Genomic DNA, 13,635 nt, shown 5'->3' with positions numbered 1-13,635 from the left:
CAGCAGTCCACAAACACAATAAACAGTCCACAAACACAGTAAACAGTCCACAAACACAATAAACAGTCCACAAACACAGTAAGCCTTCCACAAACACAATAAACAGTCCACAAAAACAATAAGCAGTCCACAAACACAATAAACAGTCCACAAACACAATAAACAGTCCACAAACACAGTAAGCAGTCCACAAACACAGTAAGCAGTCCACAAACACAATAAACAGTCCACAAACACAATAAACAGTCCACAAACATTAAACAGTCCACAAACACAATAAACAGTCCACAAACACAGTCCACAGACACAGTAAACAGTCCACAAACACAATAAACAGTCCACAAACAAAATAAACAGTCCACAAACACAGTAAACAGTCCACAAACACAGTAAACAGTCCACAAACACAATAAACAGTCCACAAACACAATAAACAATCACAGTAAACAGTCCACAAACACAATAAACAGTCCACAAACACAATAAAAATTCCACAAACACAGTAAACAGTCCACAAACACAGTAAACAGTCCACAAACACAATAAACAGTCCACAAACACAATAAACAGTCCACAAACACAGTAAACAGTCCACAAACACAATAAACAGTCCACAAACATTAAACAGTCCACAAACACAATAAACAGTCCACAAACACAGTAAACAGTCCACAAACACAATAAACAGTCCACAAACACAGTAAGCCTTCCACAAACACAATAAACAGTCCACAAACACAATAAGCAGTCCACAAACACAATAAACAGTCCACAAACACAATAAACAGTCCACAAACACAGTAAGCAGTCCACAATCACAATAAATAGTCCACAAACACAGTAAACAGTCCACAAACACAATAAACAGTCCACAAACACAATAAACAGTCCACAAACACAGTAAACAGTCCACAAACACAATAAACAGTCCACAAACACAATAAACAGTCCACAAACACAGTAAGCAGTCCACAAACACAATAAACAGTCCACAAACACAATAAACAGTCCACAAACATTAAACAGTCCACAAACACAGTAAGCAGTCCACAAACACAATAAACAGTCCACAAACACAGTAAACAGTCCACAAACACAATAAACAGTCCACAAACACAGTAAACAGTCCACAAACACAATAAACAGTCCACAAACACAGTACGCAGTCCACAAACACAATAAACAGTCCACAAACACAATAAACAGTCTACAAACATTAAACAGTCCACAAACACAATAAACAGTCCACAAACACAATAAACAGTCCACAAACATTAAACAGTCCACAAACACAATAAACAGTCCACAAACACAGTAGACAGTCCACAAAGACAGTCAGCGGTCCACAAACATAATAAACAGTCCACAAACACAATAAACAGTCCACAAACACAGTAAGCCTTCCACAAACACAATAAACAATCCACAAACACAATAAACAGTCCACAAACACAGTAAGCAGTCCACAAACACAATAAACAGTCCACAAACACAGTAAACAGTCCACAAACACAGTAAACAGTCCACAAACACAATAAACAGTCCACAAACACAATAAACAGTCCACAAACACAGTAAACAGTCCACAAACACAATAAACAGTCCACAAATACAATAAACAGTCCACAAACACAATAAACAGTCCACAAACACAATAAACAATCACAGTAAACAGTCCACAAACACAATAAACAGTCCACAAACACAATAAACAGTCTACAAACACAATAAGCAGTCCACAAACACAATAAACAGTCCACAAACACAGTAAACAGTCCACAAACACAGTCCACAGACACAGTAAACAGTACACAAACACAATAAACAGTCCACAAACACAATAAACAGTCCACAAACACAGTAAACAGTCCACAAACACAGTAAACAGTCCACAAACACAGTAAACAGTCCACAAACACAGTAAACAGTCCACAAACACAGTAAACAGTCCACAAACACAATAAACAGTCCACAAACACAATAAACAGTCCACAAACACAATAAACAATCACAGTAAACAGTCCACAAACACAATAAACAATCACAGTAAACAGTCCACAAACACAGTAAACAGTCCACAAACACAATAAACAGTCCACAAACACAGTAAACAGTCCACAAACACAATAAACAGTCCACAAACACAGTAAACAGTCCACAAACACAATAAACAGTCCACAAACACAATAAACAATCACAGTAAACAGTCCACAAACACAGTAAACAGTCCACAAACACAGTAAACAGTCCACAAACACAATAAACATTCCACAAACACAATAAACAGTCCACAAACACAGTAAACAGTCCACAAACACAGTAAACAGTCCACAAACACAATAAACAGTCAACAAACACAATAAACAGTCCACAAACATTAAACAGTCCACAAACACAATAAACAGTCCACAAACACAGTAAGCAGTCCACAAACACAGTAAACAGTCTACAAACACAATAAACAGTCCACAAACATTAAACAGTCCACAAACACAATAAACAGTCCACAAACATAATAAACAGTCCACAAACACAGTAAAAAGTCCACAAACACAATAAACAGTCCACAAACACAGTAAGCCTTCCACAAACACAATAAACAGTCCACAAACACAATAAGCAGTCCACAAACACAATAAACAGTCCACAAACACAATAAACAGTCCACAAACACAGTAAGCAGTCCACAAACACAGTAAACAGTCCACAAACACAGTAAGCAGTCCACAAACACAATAAACAGTCCACAAACAGTAAACAGTCCACAAACACAACATGGTCTTTTCAGTTTTTGTATTAGAAGAACAGATGAAGGGGCCCCTGGCTGTGTTTGTCCTAGACCCCCAATTTTCTTAGTCCGCCCCTACTGGTGGACCCTGGTGGACTCCTTTGGTCCAGACTTGTTGTTCTGGGTCAGGTCCAGGTCACATGATCTCACCTGCAGCGTTGACGTCACTCACCTGCGATCAGAGAAATCCACACACGGTTCTGTCCAACTCCAGGACCTGATCCTGGTCCCTGTACTGGTCCTGGTCCTGGTCCTGGTCCTTGTCCTGGTCCTGGTCCGTGTCCCGGTCCCGGTCCCGGCGGGGGCTGGAGGATTCGGGGGTTGTCCTGGCGCGTCCTCCAGGCGCCACCGTCCGCCATGCTGCCGCAGGCTGCAGGAGCTGAGCGGATCCACAGGGTGTCAGGTGACCCGTCAGGTGACCCGGGTCGGGTTTCACCTGTTCCACAGGGGACAGAGGTGTGAGGTTCCAGCCTGATCCGGTTTCAACACACATTCAGGTCTGAGACGGGCTTCCTGTTGGACCCACTGGACCAGGACAGGGACTTCCTGTTGGACCCACTGGACCAGGACAGGGACAGAAGGAGGTCAGAGGGACTGACAACAGGTCACCATGGTAACAGTGTTAGGACGTCTCATTTTTCGGACTTCTTTTCCGATCCAGTTCTTAGTTTGTCCAGTTCATCTCTTATACTGTATATCAGTAACTCCCAAAATTTTTTCATCCCAATCCGTACAGTTTCACACACACACACACGCCCCCCACCTCCATCTTTAGGGTGTCTGTCAGTTTTACCCCCCCACCCCAGCCTCCATCTTTAGGGTGTCTGTCAGTTTTACCCCCCCCACCCCCACCTCCATCTTTAGGGTGTCTGTCAGTTTTAGACCCCACCCCCACCTCCATCTTTAGGGTGTCTGTCAGTTTTACCCCCCCACCCCAGCCTCCATCTTTAGGGTGTCTGTCAGTTTTACCCCCCCACCCCAGCCTCCATCTTTAGGGTGTCTGTCAGTTTTACCCCCCCACCCCCACCTCCATCTTTAGGGTGTCTGTCAGTTTTAGACCCCACCCCCACCTCCATCTTTAGGGTGTCTGTCAGTTTTACCCCCCCACCCCCACCTCCATCTTTAGGGTGTCCATCAGCCCAGTGCAGAAAACCCCATTTTTCAGTGAAAATCCTGCATTTGTGGGTTAGTTCTGCCAGATCTGCTGATGTAAATGTCATATTAGAGGTTTTGGGGGATGGAACTGTTGTTTATGAAGGTCTACAATCATGTACAGGTCAAAGGTCACATGATTTTAGACAAGGTCATGTGACAGTTAAAAATGGGTCCAATCCCAGGTTTTTGCAGATTTCTTTCTGTCCTAGTCTGATCTCACAGATCTGCACTCAGGGCTGATTTCACTGGAGAACATCTGATCCTAGAGTACCCATCTGGTACCCTCCATCTGATCCTAGAGTACCCATCTGGTACCCTCCCTTTAATTCAGTTCAGCAGGTACCACAGTTCTGTTTACAGAGAATGGTAACACATGTTCAGTGTAAATCTGCCCAGTCATCCTAAAGGACAAACAGAGAGAAGAAGGTGAAGCGCCTGAGGAAGGAAAGAGAAAAGGAGGAACTGCAGAGGAATGAGAGGAAGTGACTGGCCCAAAACTGACTGATATTCAGACACTCAGAACAGTCCTGCACAGGTCCAGACCACTGTGAACAGAAAAGACAGAGTTCTAACAAATGTTTTTGGGAGTTACTGATATAGAGGAGATGAACTGGTCAAATTAAGAGCTGGATCAGAAAAGAAGTCCCAAAAATGGGACAACCTAGAACGATGTCACAGAAACAAGATGGAGACAGTCCACCAGAGGACAGGATAAGTGGACTGAACCCAGTACCAGGTGGACTTCAGAACACTCAGAAGTCTGAGGTGATTATTGATGAAAAACAGAAAAGAACCTTCACAGGGTTCTGTTGGGTTCTAAACTACAGGACCATCTCATACCTGGTTTCTGCTCCATCTTCAGATTCCAGTTATTCGTGGCTGAATCTTCTGAATCAGATCGGAATCGTTCTTTTTGGATTCTCTGTCAAATTCATCATCATGAAACTGAACAGATTTTTTTTTTTTTTTACAGATGGATGGTTTTCAGAGGACACAGAACGTTCTTCTCAAACTCAGTTGAAAACGTTCCTAAACAGGAAACGTTCTACTGCTGTGATATCATTTCCTGATAATGAGTCAATAAATAAACATGAATCCATTGGTTTTTTTTTAATCGTTGAAACTGTTTCTGATCCATAAACTGGAGAAAAGCCTTTTTTAAATCCATCAGATCACATCCCATAATAACCATCCATGTTGTCATGTAGTTTTTAAATCTTTAGAATAAAATGTTAATTTACATTAAACATGTTTTTTTTTTTCTTGTGGGTCCTAATTCCAAACACATCTCTATTTCACACATTTTCATTTTAATGTTGAATTTAAATAATAATAATTTTACTTTTTCCTCCATATTTTAGTTCTAAATTCCCTTTAGATTTTTTGGTTTCACATCTATTAGAATGTTTGCATTTATTATTAGATTTTACGTTTGTGTTAAACTCAGCTTTGTGATGTCGAATACATGTTTTTTATTTTTTACATTGTTGTCGTTCTTTGCTCTTATTAAACATTATCTGCTGTTTTTTTTTTTTCTCTTTTCATCCGTTTCTTCTCGTTTCAGTAAATGTTTCCACCTGTCATATATGAAAGTGTATTAAAACTATATTCATGTGGATTCTTTCGTCTTCATTGGCTTTTGTTCATTTTCGGTAAAACTTTTCAAAATGTTTCAATATTTTGTCATTTTACTTCATTGTGCTGATATATTTTAATACAGAGCTAAAATGTTCATTTTCTGAAGTTCTGAAATTCTAGACCAAACATTTAAAACCTCAAATTATTTTCTTCTAAATTACTGCCACTGTTCTGAGCTTTGGCTTGGGTTTTTTGCATGTTTTTCCTGGTTTTTATCTGGTTCCGTGTTGTTTTTGTTTATTTCAGTGCATCTTTGACACCATTCTCACCTTGTTGAATCCTTGTAGTCTTTTAAACCATTTAATAATGCTCTGGTTTCTCCACACCTACATCCACAAACACCAGGTGGACAAATGAACTGGACCTGAATGAATGAAACAGTGGGAGGAGTTTGAACATCAGAAACACTTTATTTATTACAGTCAAAAGGAAACACCCTGAGAGACAGAAGTGAAAAGGGAAGAGGAACTAAGGAACCAAGGAACCAGGGGTCCAAGGGTTTAAGGGTCCGCCATGATGGAGCAGCTATCCAGTCCAGTGTGTGTGTGTATGTATATATATATATATATATATATATATATATATATATGTGTGTGTGTGTGTGTGTGTGTATGTATGTATATTTCTATATTTGTGTGTGTGTGTATATATTTGTATATATGTGTGTTCTACAGGTGTGTGTTGCTGACTCCTGCTCCCTCACACTGGATGATGTATGTTCCATTGGTTCCATTGCTGCTCAGTTCGTCCTCAGACTTTGTGATGGTGAACTTCGCCTAAAAACAGGAAACAGAAAAAACAGCAGATGAATGACTGAGACTGACTGGGTACGGTTACATGGTGTTTTTTAAATCTGATTTATTTTTTCCAGAAGAAATTAATTCAGAACTAAAGTATTTTCTCTTCTGTTTCCATGGAAGTGTTAAACCTGAATAAAGGTTTACATGAGGCATTAATAAGGTAGATCAGTGAGCAGAAGGGTTTGTGCTGCAGTGCTCACGTTGCCTTGTTCTGGCAGCCCTTCTATTAGCTTAGCTTAGCCCTTCTGTTAGCTTAGTTTAACATAGTCACTGCATTTCAGCCCTTCTGTTAGCTTAGCTTAGCATAGTCACTGCATTTCCATGGTCACACATATCCAGTTTTTTAAAGGTGATTTGTCGTCTTTTGTCAGTGATTTTGTGAAATCCGATTCTAATTATTTCTTTATTTCTGCAACTTAACTGCACTCATACAATCTGTGGACTGTTGTGTTGATGGAAGTTGGAAAATCTTTTTGTTGAAGGGATGCATGCGCTAAATTAGCTTTGCTTTAGCGTTTTAGCTTTGCATTAGTTTTTATTTGCCCAGATTTTCTTCCTGCAGTAAGTCACATGACCATGATTTGAGCTTCAGTTTGTGATCATATTAACCCCAGCGGACTAAAGGAATGATTAGGGAGAACTGAACTGACCCAAATCACTCCTAAAATACTACAAATCACCTCTAAAAGCCTGGCTACGTCTGAGCAGAGGAATGAAGCCATTATGCTAAGCTAGGCTAAGCTAAGCTAACGTTAGGGCTGCAGTTCAAACTGTTTGTCCCACTTGTGGAACTCATTAGTTCAGGACAAATGAATGAATCCAAAGCCAGTGTTGAACTGTTCCTTCAGGGTTTTCCAGGCTGGTAGATCCCATCAGAATATTCCACTGGAACGCTTTGGGAAGACTAGACTGCAGTGCAGATTCTTCCACCAGCGCAGAATGTGTGCGTCATCGCCACAGGACAAGACACTGAGCATGTGCAGAATGGAAGGAATAAAGTCCAAACGGAATAAAGGCTTTACATGTCCAGGAAGAATTTAGAGCGCAGTTAAAAGAGGATTAAACCACTGACTTTAATCAGGTTTAAATTTAATCGCAACTTTTTTTTTCAATTGGGATAAGGTGTTTACATGGACATCTGAAATAGGATCCAACCTGTAATCAGATTAAACCAGGAAGAACAGTTGTCATGGAAACGCACGGATTGTGACTGTAAGTCTGTCTGTAACTCTGGACTCACGTCTGTTTCCTGTCCATGTAAACTTGTATTTATTGAACCCATATCCTGTCATATATATCTTCTAAACAGTTGTAAACCATCAGATCCTGTTCCAGTCTCAGTTCAGCAGATTTCAGATTTGAGTGGATCAGACTGTAGTCTGAACAGTTGGTTTCATGGTTTAAAGGCTTCATTTGTGCTTCTTCAGTCTGCTGTTGAATTCTATGCACTAGTTTTTGGGGGTTTTTTTGTTCATTAACTCACATGTTCTGTTTGTTTGTTTTCCTGTTCCCAGTGTTTTCTGTCCAGGTTTATGAGACATTTCTGAAAAGACTGAGAACAGGAAAACTGAACACGAACAACAGATGAGTGGAGTCTGGACCAGCTGGGTCTGAGTCTGGGTCCAGGACCAGGTGGACCAGCTGCACCAGGGTCCCACAGAGTCTGGGTCCAGGACCAGGTGGACTAGGGTCCCACAGAGTCTGGGTCCAGGACCAGGTGGACCAGGTTCAGGTCTGATCATGGCCAGGTCCTGGTCGGTTCATTCAGACCACATGACTGTGTTCGTCCCAGGTCCTGCTCTGTGTGTGTGTGTGTGTGTGTGTGTGTGTGTCAGGTGGTTTCCATGGCGACGCTCTCTGTGTGTGGGTCAGGTGGTTTCCATGGCGACGCTCTCTGTGTGTGGGTCAGGTGGTTTCCATGGTGACGCTGCTCTGTGTGTGTGTGTGTGTGTGTGTCAGGTGGTTTCCATGGCGACACTGCTGTCAGTCTCACCTGAGTCAGCTGTTCTGCCACATGAATGGCCGTCTGTGTGTGCAGAGTCACCGCCCCCGTTCGGATCCGAGATGTTCCATTGGCCAACGCCATGAAGATGATGAGCTGAGTAGAGAGAGGACAGAGAGGTCAGCCTGGGGTCAGAGGTCACCCTGGGGTCAGGACAGAGGAGGCGGAGCCTCACCTGGTCCTGCAGGAACTCGTCCACACAGCCGTTGTGTCTAATGTTCCTCAGAAGCATCTCAGCAGCTTCAATACCAACTTTATCTGCATACACACCTGGAAACACACACACATTAGACACACAACTGTCTGGGTACACTAACTCATTACAGACCCCCCCCAATAAATGCACATGTGTTTTCCACTGTCAGTCTGTTGTTCTAATCATCTGTGTGTTTAAAGCTAAAGCTGAATCAGTTCAATCCAAATCTTCAAAAGTTCTAATCAAACACCAGCTCTTAGATCTGTACCAACAGTCTGAGGCTTCAATTCCATGTCTTTGGTCTTTTGTCTTTTAGTCTCAGGTGTCCACCTCTTACTACACAAACTAAATTCCAGATCACTGACCCCCCCAACTCACCTTTCTTCCCCAGGGCTGACCCTGCAAACAGACATCCTGTTGACGACTCTGCGATGATTCTGAAACAGAAAAACTACTGCTGTCAAACATATTTATTTAGATTAATCACAGAACTGCTGTGGATTAATTCAGATTAATCACCTTTAAATGTCATTCATTTTTCATCTGTATTAATCATGTTTCTGTTACATGAGCAGACTCATTTCGGGGATGAATATAGATCTGCACTGAACAGGTTTGTTGTTAGCTGGTTGACCCGTTAGCCGCAGTGCTAACAGAACCCACACTAACATGTGTGGTGTTCAGGTGGGATGTGCTGTGTCAGTCACATTCAGGATTCCTGACTTTAGCCAATCAGGTGTGCATTGACAGGTGGGCAGAGCTTACTTTAGCCCCTCAGGTGTGTGTTGACAGGTGGGCGGGGCTTACTTTAGCCCCTCAGGTGTATGTTGACAGGTGGGCGGAGCTTACTTTAGCCCCTCAGATGTGTGTTGACAGGTGGGCGGAGCTTACTTGAGCCCCTCAGGTGTGCACTGACAGATGGGCGGAGCTTACTTCAGCCCGTCAGGTGTGCGTTGACAGGTGGGTGGAGCTTACATGATGCCGTTTCCGTTGCCGTAGGCATTGTCCTTCTCCTGCAGAGCCTGGATGTTGATGTACAGCTCTTTGATTTCCTTCCTGATAGTTCGAACAGCAGCTGCACACATGTCCTTAGCCAACTGAGGAGAAAGAGCAGGAGATGGTGAGCAGAGTAACCATAAATAAAACTAACTATAACTAACTACCAAAAACTAACTACTGAGGACACACAGAGCAGGAGATGGTGAGCAGACTATCCAATACTAACTAACTACAACATCACTTCCTGTCTGAGTGTGAGGTGTACTTTGTACGGCAGGACTCCAGCCCCTCCCACTGTGTGACATCACTTCCTTTACCTTGTAGGGCAGGACTCCAGCGACAAACGCTCGTCCGTGGATCTTGGTGATGGTTCCTCTGTCTGTGAGGACGACAGGCTGAAGGTGTTTGACAGGAGACACCGACACCCGCACCTCCCCCCCACCTTTAGGATAGAAGCCCCTGGGGGGGGGGGGGGGGAAGAGAGAGAAAGAGAGAGAGAAAGAGAGAGAGAGAGAGAGAGAGAGAGAGAGAGAGAGAGAGAGAGAGAGAGAAAGAGAGAGAGAGAGAGAGAGAGAGGGGAGAGAGAGAGAGAGAGAAAGAGAGAGAGACAGAGATATACACACATATACACAGATGCACTATTAGTCCAACAGCTCCTGAACACTCTCACATTCATGGATGTTTTTATGTGTCACTCCCATCTCACCTCATTCTGACATCACAGTCAAAGTTGACTCCAAACTTTTCTACAATGGGTTTAAAGACCTGAGGAAGAAGAACAGAGGCAGTGAGTGAACTGTACCCTTCAACTGCACCACAGACCCTCAGTGTGAACCCTTTAGATTAAAACAGACCCTCAGTGTGAACCCTTTAGATTAAAACAGACACTCAGTGTGAACCCTTTAGATTAAAACAGACCCTCAGTGTGAACCCTTTAGATTAAAACAGACCCTCAGTGTGAACCCTTTAGATTAAAACAGACCCTCAGTGTGAACCCTTTAGATTAAAACAGACCCTCAGTGTGAACCCTTTAGATTAAAACAGACCCTCAGTGTGAACCCTTTAGATTAAAAACAGACCCTCAGTGTGAACCCTTTAGATTAAAACAGACCCTCAGTGTGAACCCTTTAGATTAAAAACAGACCCTCAGTGTGAACCCTTTAGATTAAGACAGACCCTCAGTGTGAACCCTTTAGATCCACAGACCCTCAGTGTGAACCCTTTAGATCCACAGACCCTCAGTGTGAACCCTTTAGATCCACAGACCCTCAGTGTGAACCCTTTAGATTAAGACAGACTCTCAGTGTGAACCCTTTAGATTAAGACAGACCCTCAGTGTGAACCCTTTAGATCCACAGACCCTCAGTGTGAACCCTTTAGATTAAAACAGACCCTCAGTGTGAACCCTTTAGATTAAGACACACCCTCAGTGTCAACCCTTTAGATTAAGACAGACCCTCAGTGTCAACCCTTTAGATCCACAGACCCTCAGTGTGAACCCTTTAGATCCACAGACCCTCAGTGTGAACCCTTTAGATTAAAACAGACCCTTAGTGTGAACCCTTTAGATTAAAACAGACCCTCAGTGTGAACCCTTTAGATTAAGACAGACCCTCAGTGTGACCTTTTAGATTAAAACAGACCCTCAGTGTGAACCCTTTACCTTCAGGGTGTAGTCGATCTGTGGGGCCATCTCTGCATTGGTTCCTCCTTTCAGACATAGCTGTGATGAAGACTCAGCGAAAAGAGCACAAGGAAGAGCAACCTGCAAGAGCAGACACACACTCCTACACACACACACATAGAAAACACATATACACACATACATATACAAATACACACACACACACACACACATACAGTCCTTCATTAATCCTATAGTTGTTACAGTTGATCCAATCAGGTCAAAGAAAAGTAACACCACAGAAATGATCAATAGCATAAAAACAAACAGAATATGGACAAGACAAATATGAACCCACTGGACCTGTGGAACCCACTGTGGAACCCACTGGTGAACCCACTCACTCACCCTGCGGTCTGTGTGTCAGCTGTGTGGTTTCCAGATCGGATCTTTCCTGGAGTCAGGCTGATGTCAGTGGATCCGATGGTGGCACCCTGCAGAACTCCAGAGCACAGATCTGAGACCAGCTGCAGACCACTGAGGTGCTGAGGTCTGAACACACACAGATACACAAAAAAACAACACACAGATCTGAGACCAGCTGGAGACCACTGAGGTGCTGAGGTCTGAACACACAAGTACACAGGTTGACAGGGTTATGGTCTGAACCACCAGACCCAAACCGACCCGGCACCTGGTCTGGACCACCGGACCCAGACCGGAGTCTGTCTGCTAAAAATCCCAGCCTGACTGAGCTTCTCTTTGTATCTGCTAAGGAACTGTGCTAACAGGACTGTTGTGCTGAATTCTGCTCCCTGCTGAAAACTGCATCACCAGTAGCTGCCGAAAGCAGCCCCCCTTCCTAAATCAGCCATAAAGAGGACAAAGGTCACCAAATTCACCCTGTCACACCAGAATAACTCCAAATGTGTGCTGCTAAAGTCATTTCACTCCTTTAGCTTCACAGGCTAATTCTGATGAGAGATGCAGTTTTGGCAGTAACTAATGCCAAATTCTGGTCCCTGCTGAAAAATGCATTCCCAACCGCAGGTGATGTAGTTTTCAGCAGTATCTGTTTATATTGTTATATACTTTGTGTGTTGTGCATCTGAGATTTAACTTTAGACAGTTCTATATACCTTACAGTTTGTACATTCTTTAATATTAAACAGATAAAAAACAGAACTGCTGTATCTTACAATTTTATTCATTAGTTAATTTCTACACAGCTGTGATGGTGTTCAGAGGTTGAATAATTCAGTTAATTTCATAGCCTACAGCCAGAAAGGAGTTAAAGCTGTGACAGGGTGAATTTGGTGCACATTGTCCTATTTATGGCTGACTTGGGAAGGGGGAGCAGTTTTCAGCAGGGAGCAGCATTCAGCACAACAGGGACAACTTCCATGAATAGGCTAACGTTAGCCTGTTAGCCTGCTAGGCTAGCCGGGCGGAGCTAAGCCACTCACCGGAGTCCCGGTGTACTTCTGCCGGCTCGGATTTTGGTGATTTTGATGGAGGATCCGGTAATGCAGCTGAGAGCCGCAGACACTCTGAGAATCTGTCCGCCCTGTGGAGAACCCACACCGGACAAACACAGCAGTCAGAGCTGGTCAGTCAGCTCACTGCTAACCGGCTGCTACCCGGCACACTCACTGCCGTTAGCCTTCAGGTAGCGTGTTAGCATCATGGAACAACAAAGCGGCTCTCAGTCCGGTGTGTGATCCGGTGAATACTCACCCCCTCCAGGACGCTGCCGTCTACCTCCACTGGGTCCATCTGTAGTCCAATAAAACTGAACCTGATCTGGGTCACAGTCAGGACAGACTCTGGGATCTGTTTGGTTCAGATGATGAAGCTGAAACTGAAGCTGAAGCTGTGGGTCAACTCAGGCCGGAGCAACTACCACTTCCGGTTAATTTCAAAAATAAAACTAAAGAGTTTCCGCCGTGGTGACTATAATGGCCACTACCACTATTACTGTTACTGCTGCTACTACAACAACTATTATTATTATTATTATTATTATTATTATTATTATTAATATTAATAATAACCAAATATAAAATCCAAATATAAACCTGGTTCAATCATTGCAGCTGTTTTTTTAGCAGTGTTTTTATTTTTTAAATCTGTTGTTCTTTTTTTTAGCTGTAGTTCTTTTTTTAATTCTATTTATTTATTTATCTATTTATTTTTAAAGCTGTTCTTTTTTTAATCTGTTGTTCCATCTTTGATCACTAGACCAGGGGTCAGCAACCCTGGGCCTAGAGAGCCACTATCCTGCATGTTTTAGATGTTTCCTTCTTCCAGCACACCTGATGGTCGTTACCAGGCTTCTACAGAGCTTGATGATAGGCTTATCATTTGAATCAGGTGTGTTGGAAGAGGGATACATCTAAAACATGCAGGATAGTGGCTCTCTAGGACCAGGGT

At 42.9% G+C, this 13,635-nt stretch overlaps 2 protein-coding genes across 3 annotated transcripts in view; both read right to left on the bottom strand.

The window, feature by feature from the left end:
- cdc14ab (cell division cycle 14Ab) overlaps positions 1–2,982 on the bottom strand; it is a 33,509-nt gene extending 30,527 nt beyond the window's left edge. The window contains exon 1 of one of the 2 annotated variants that reach the window (XM_030129586.1): positions 2,961–2,982. The gene's annotated coding sequence lies outside the window, so the exon portion shown is untranslated. Of the gene's footprint in view, positions 1–1,313; positions 1,327–2,960 lie in introns of those variants that run through there. The other variant, XM_030129584.1, reaches the window with a different exon arrangement.
- Positions 2,983–5,977: 2,995 nt separating this feature from the next.
- On the bottom strand, positions 5,978–13,105 carry rtca (RNA 3'-terminal phosphate cyclase). Its single transcript, XM_030129576.1, has 11 exons — positions 12,940–13,105; positions 12,669–12,769; positions 11,611–11,754; positions 11,242–11,365; positions 10,285–10,343; positions 9,896–10,037; positions 9,555–9,676; positions 8,958–9,016; positions 8,559–8,653; positions 8,375–8,479; positions 5,978–6,357 (listed from the first exon to the last, which is right to left on the bottom strand). Exons 1-11 carry the CDS (start codon positions 12,976–12,978, stop codon positions 6,250–6,252), a joined length of 1,098 nt encoding a protein of 365 aa, XP_029985436.1. The 5' UTR covers positions 12,979–13,105; the 3' UTR covers positions 5,978–6,249.
- Between the last annotated feature and the right edge of the window lie 530 nt (positions 13,106–13,635).

The sequence above is a fragment of the Sphaeramia orbicularis genome, unplaced genomic scaffold (genome assembly GCF_902148855.1).
Source record: "Sphaeramia orbicularis unplaced genomic scaffold, fSphaOr1.1, whole genome shotgun sequence".
In the NCBI taxonomy this organism is placed as follows: Eukaryota; Metazoa; Chordata; class Actinopteri; order Kurtiformes; family Apogonidae; genus Sphaeramia; species Sphaeramia orbicularis.
The sequence above is the reverse complement of the archived record's forward strand: the minus strand, read 5'-3'. Positions and strand labels throughout refer to the sequence as shown.

What these genes read in the sequence shown, in the direction of transcription:
- rtca (XM_030129576.1), bottom strand. Translation starts at nt 12,978, where the DNA reads ATGGACCCAGTGGAGGTAGACGGCAGCGTCCTGGAGGGG. An exon ending in GGCAACGGAAACGGCATCAT is followed by an intron (nt 9,017 to 9,554) that starts GTAAGCTCCACC and finishes TTTCTGTTTCAG; the next exon opens with AATCATCGCAGAGTCGTCAA. An exon ending in TGGCAGAACAGCTGACTCAG is followed by an intron (nt 6,358 to 8,374) that starts GTGAGACTGACA and finishes TCCTGTTTTTAG; the next exon opens with GCGAAGTTCACCATCACAAA.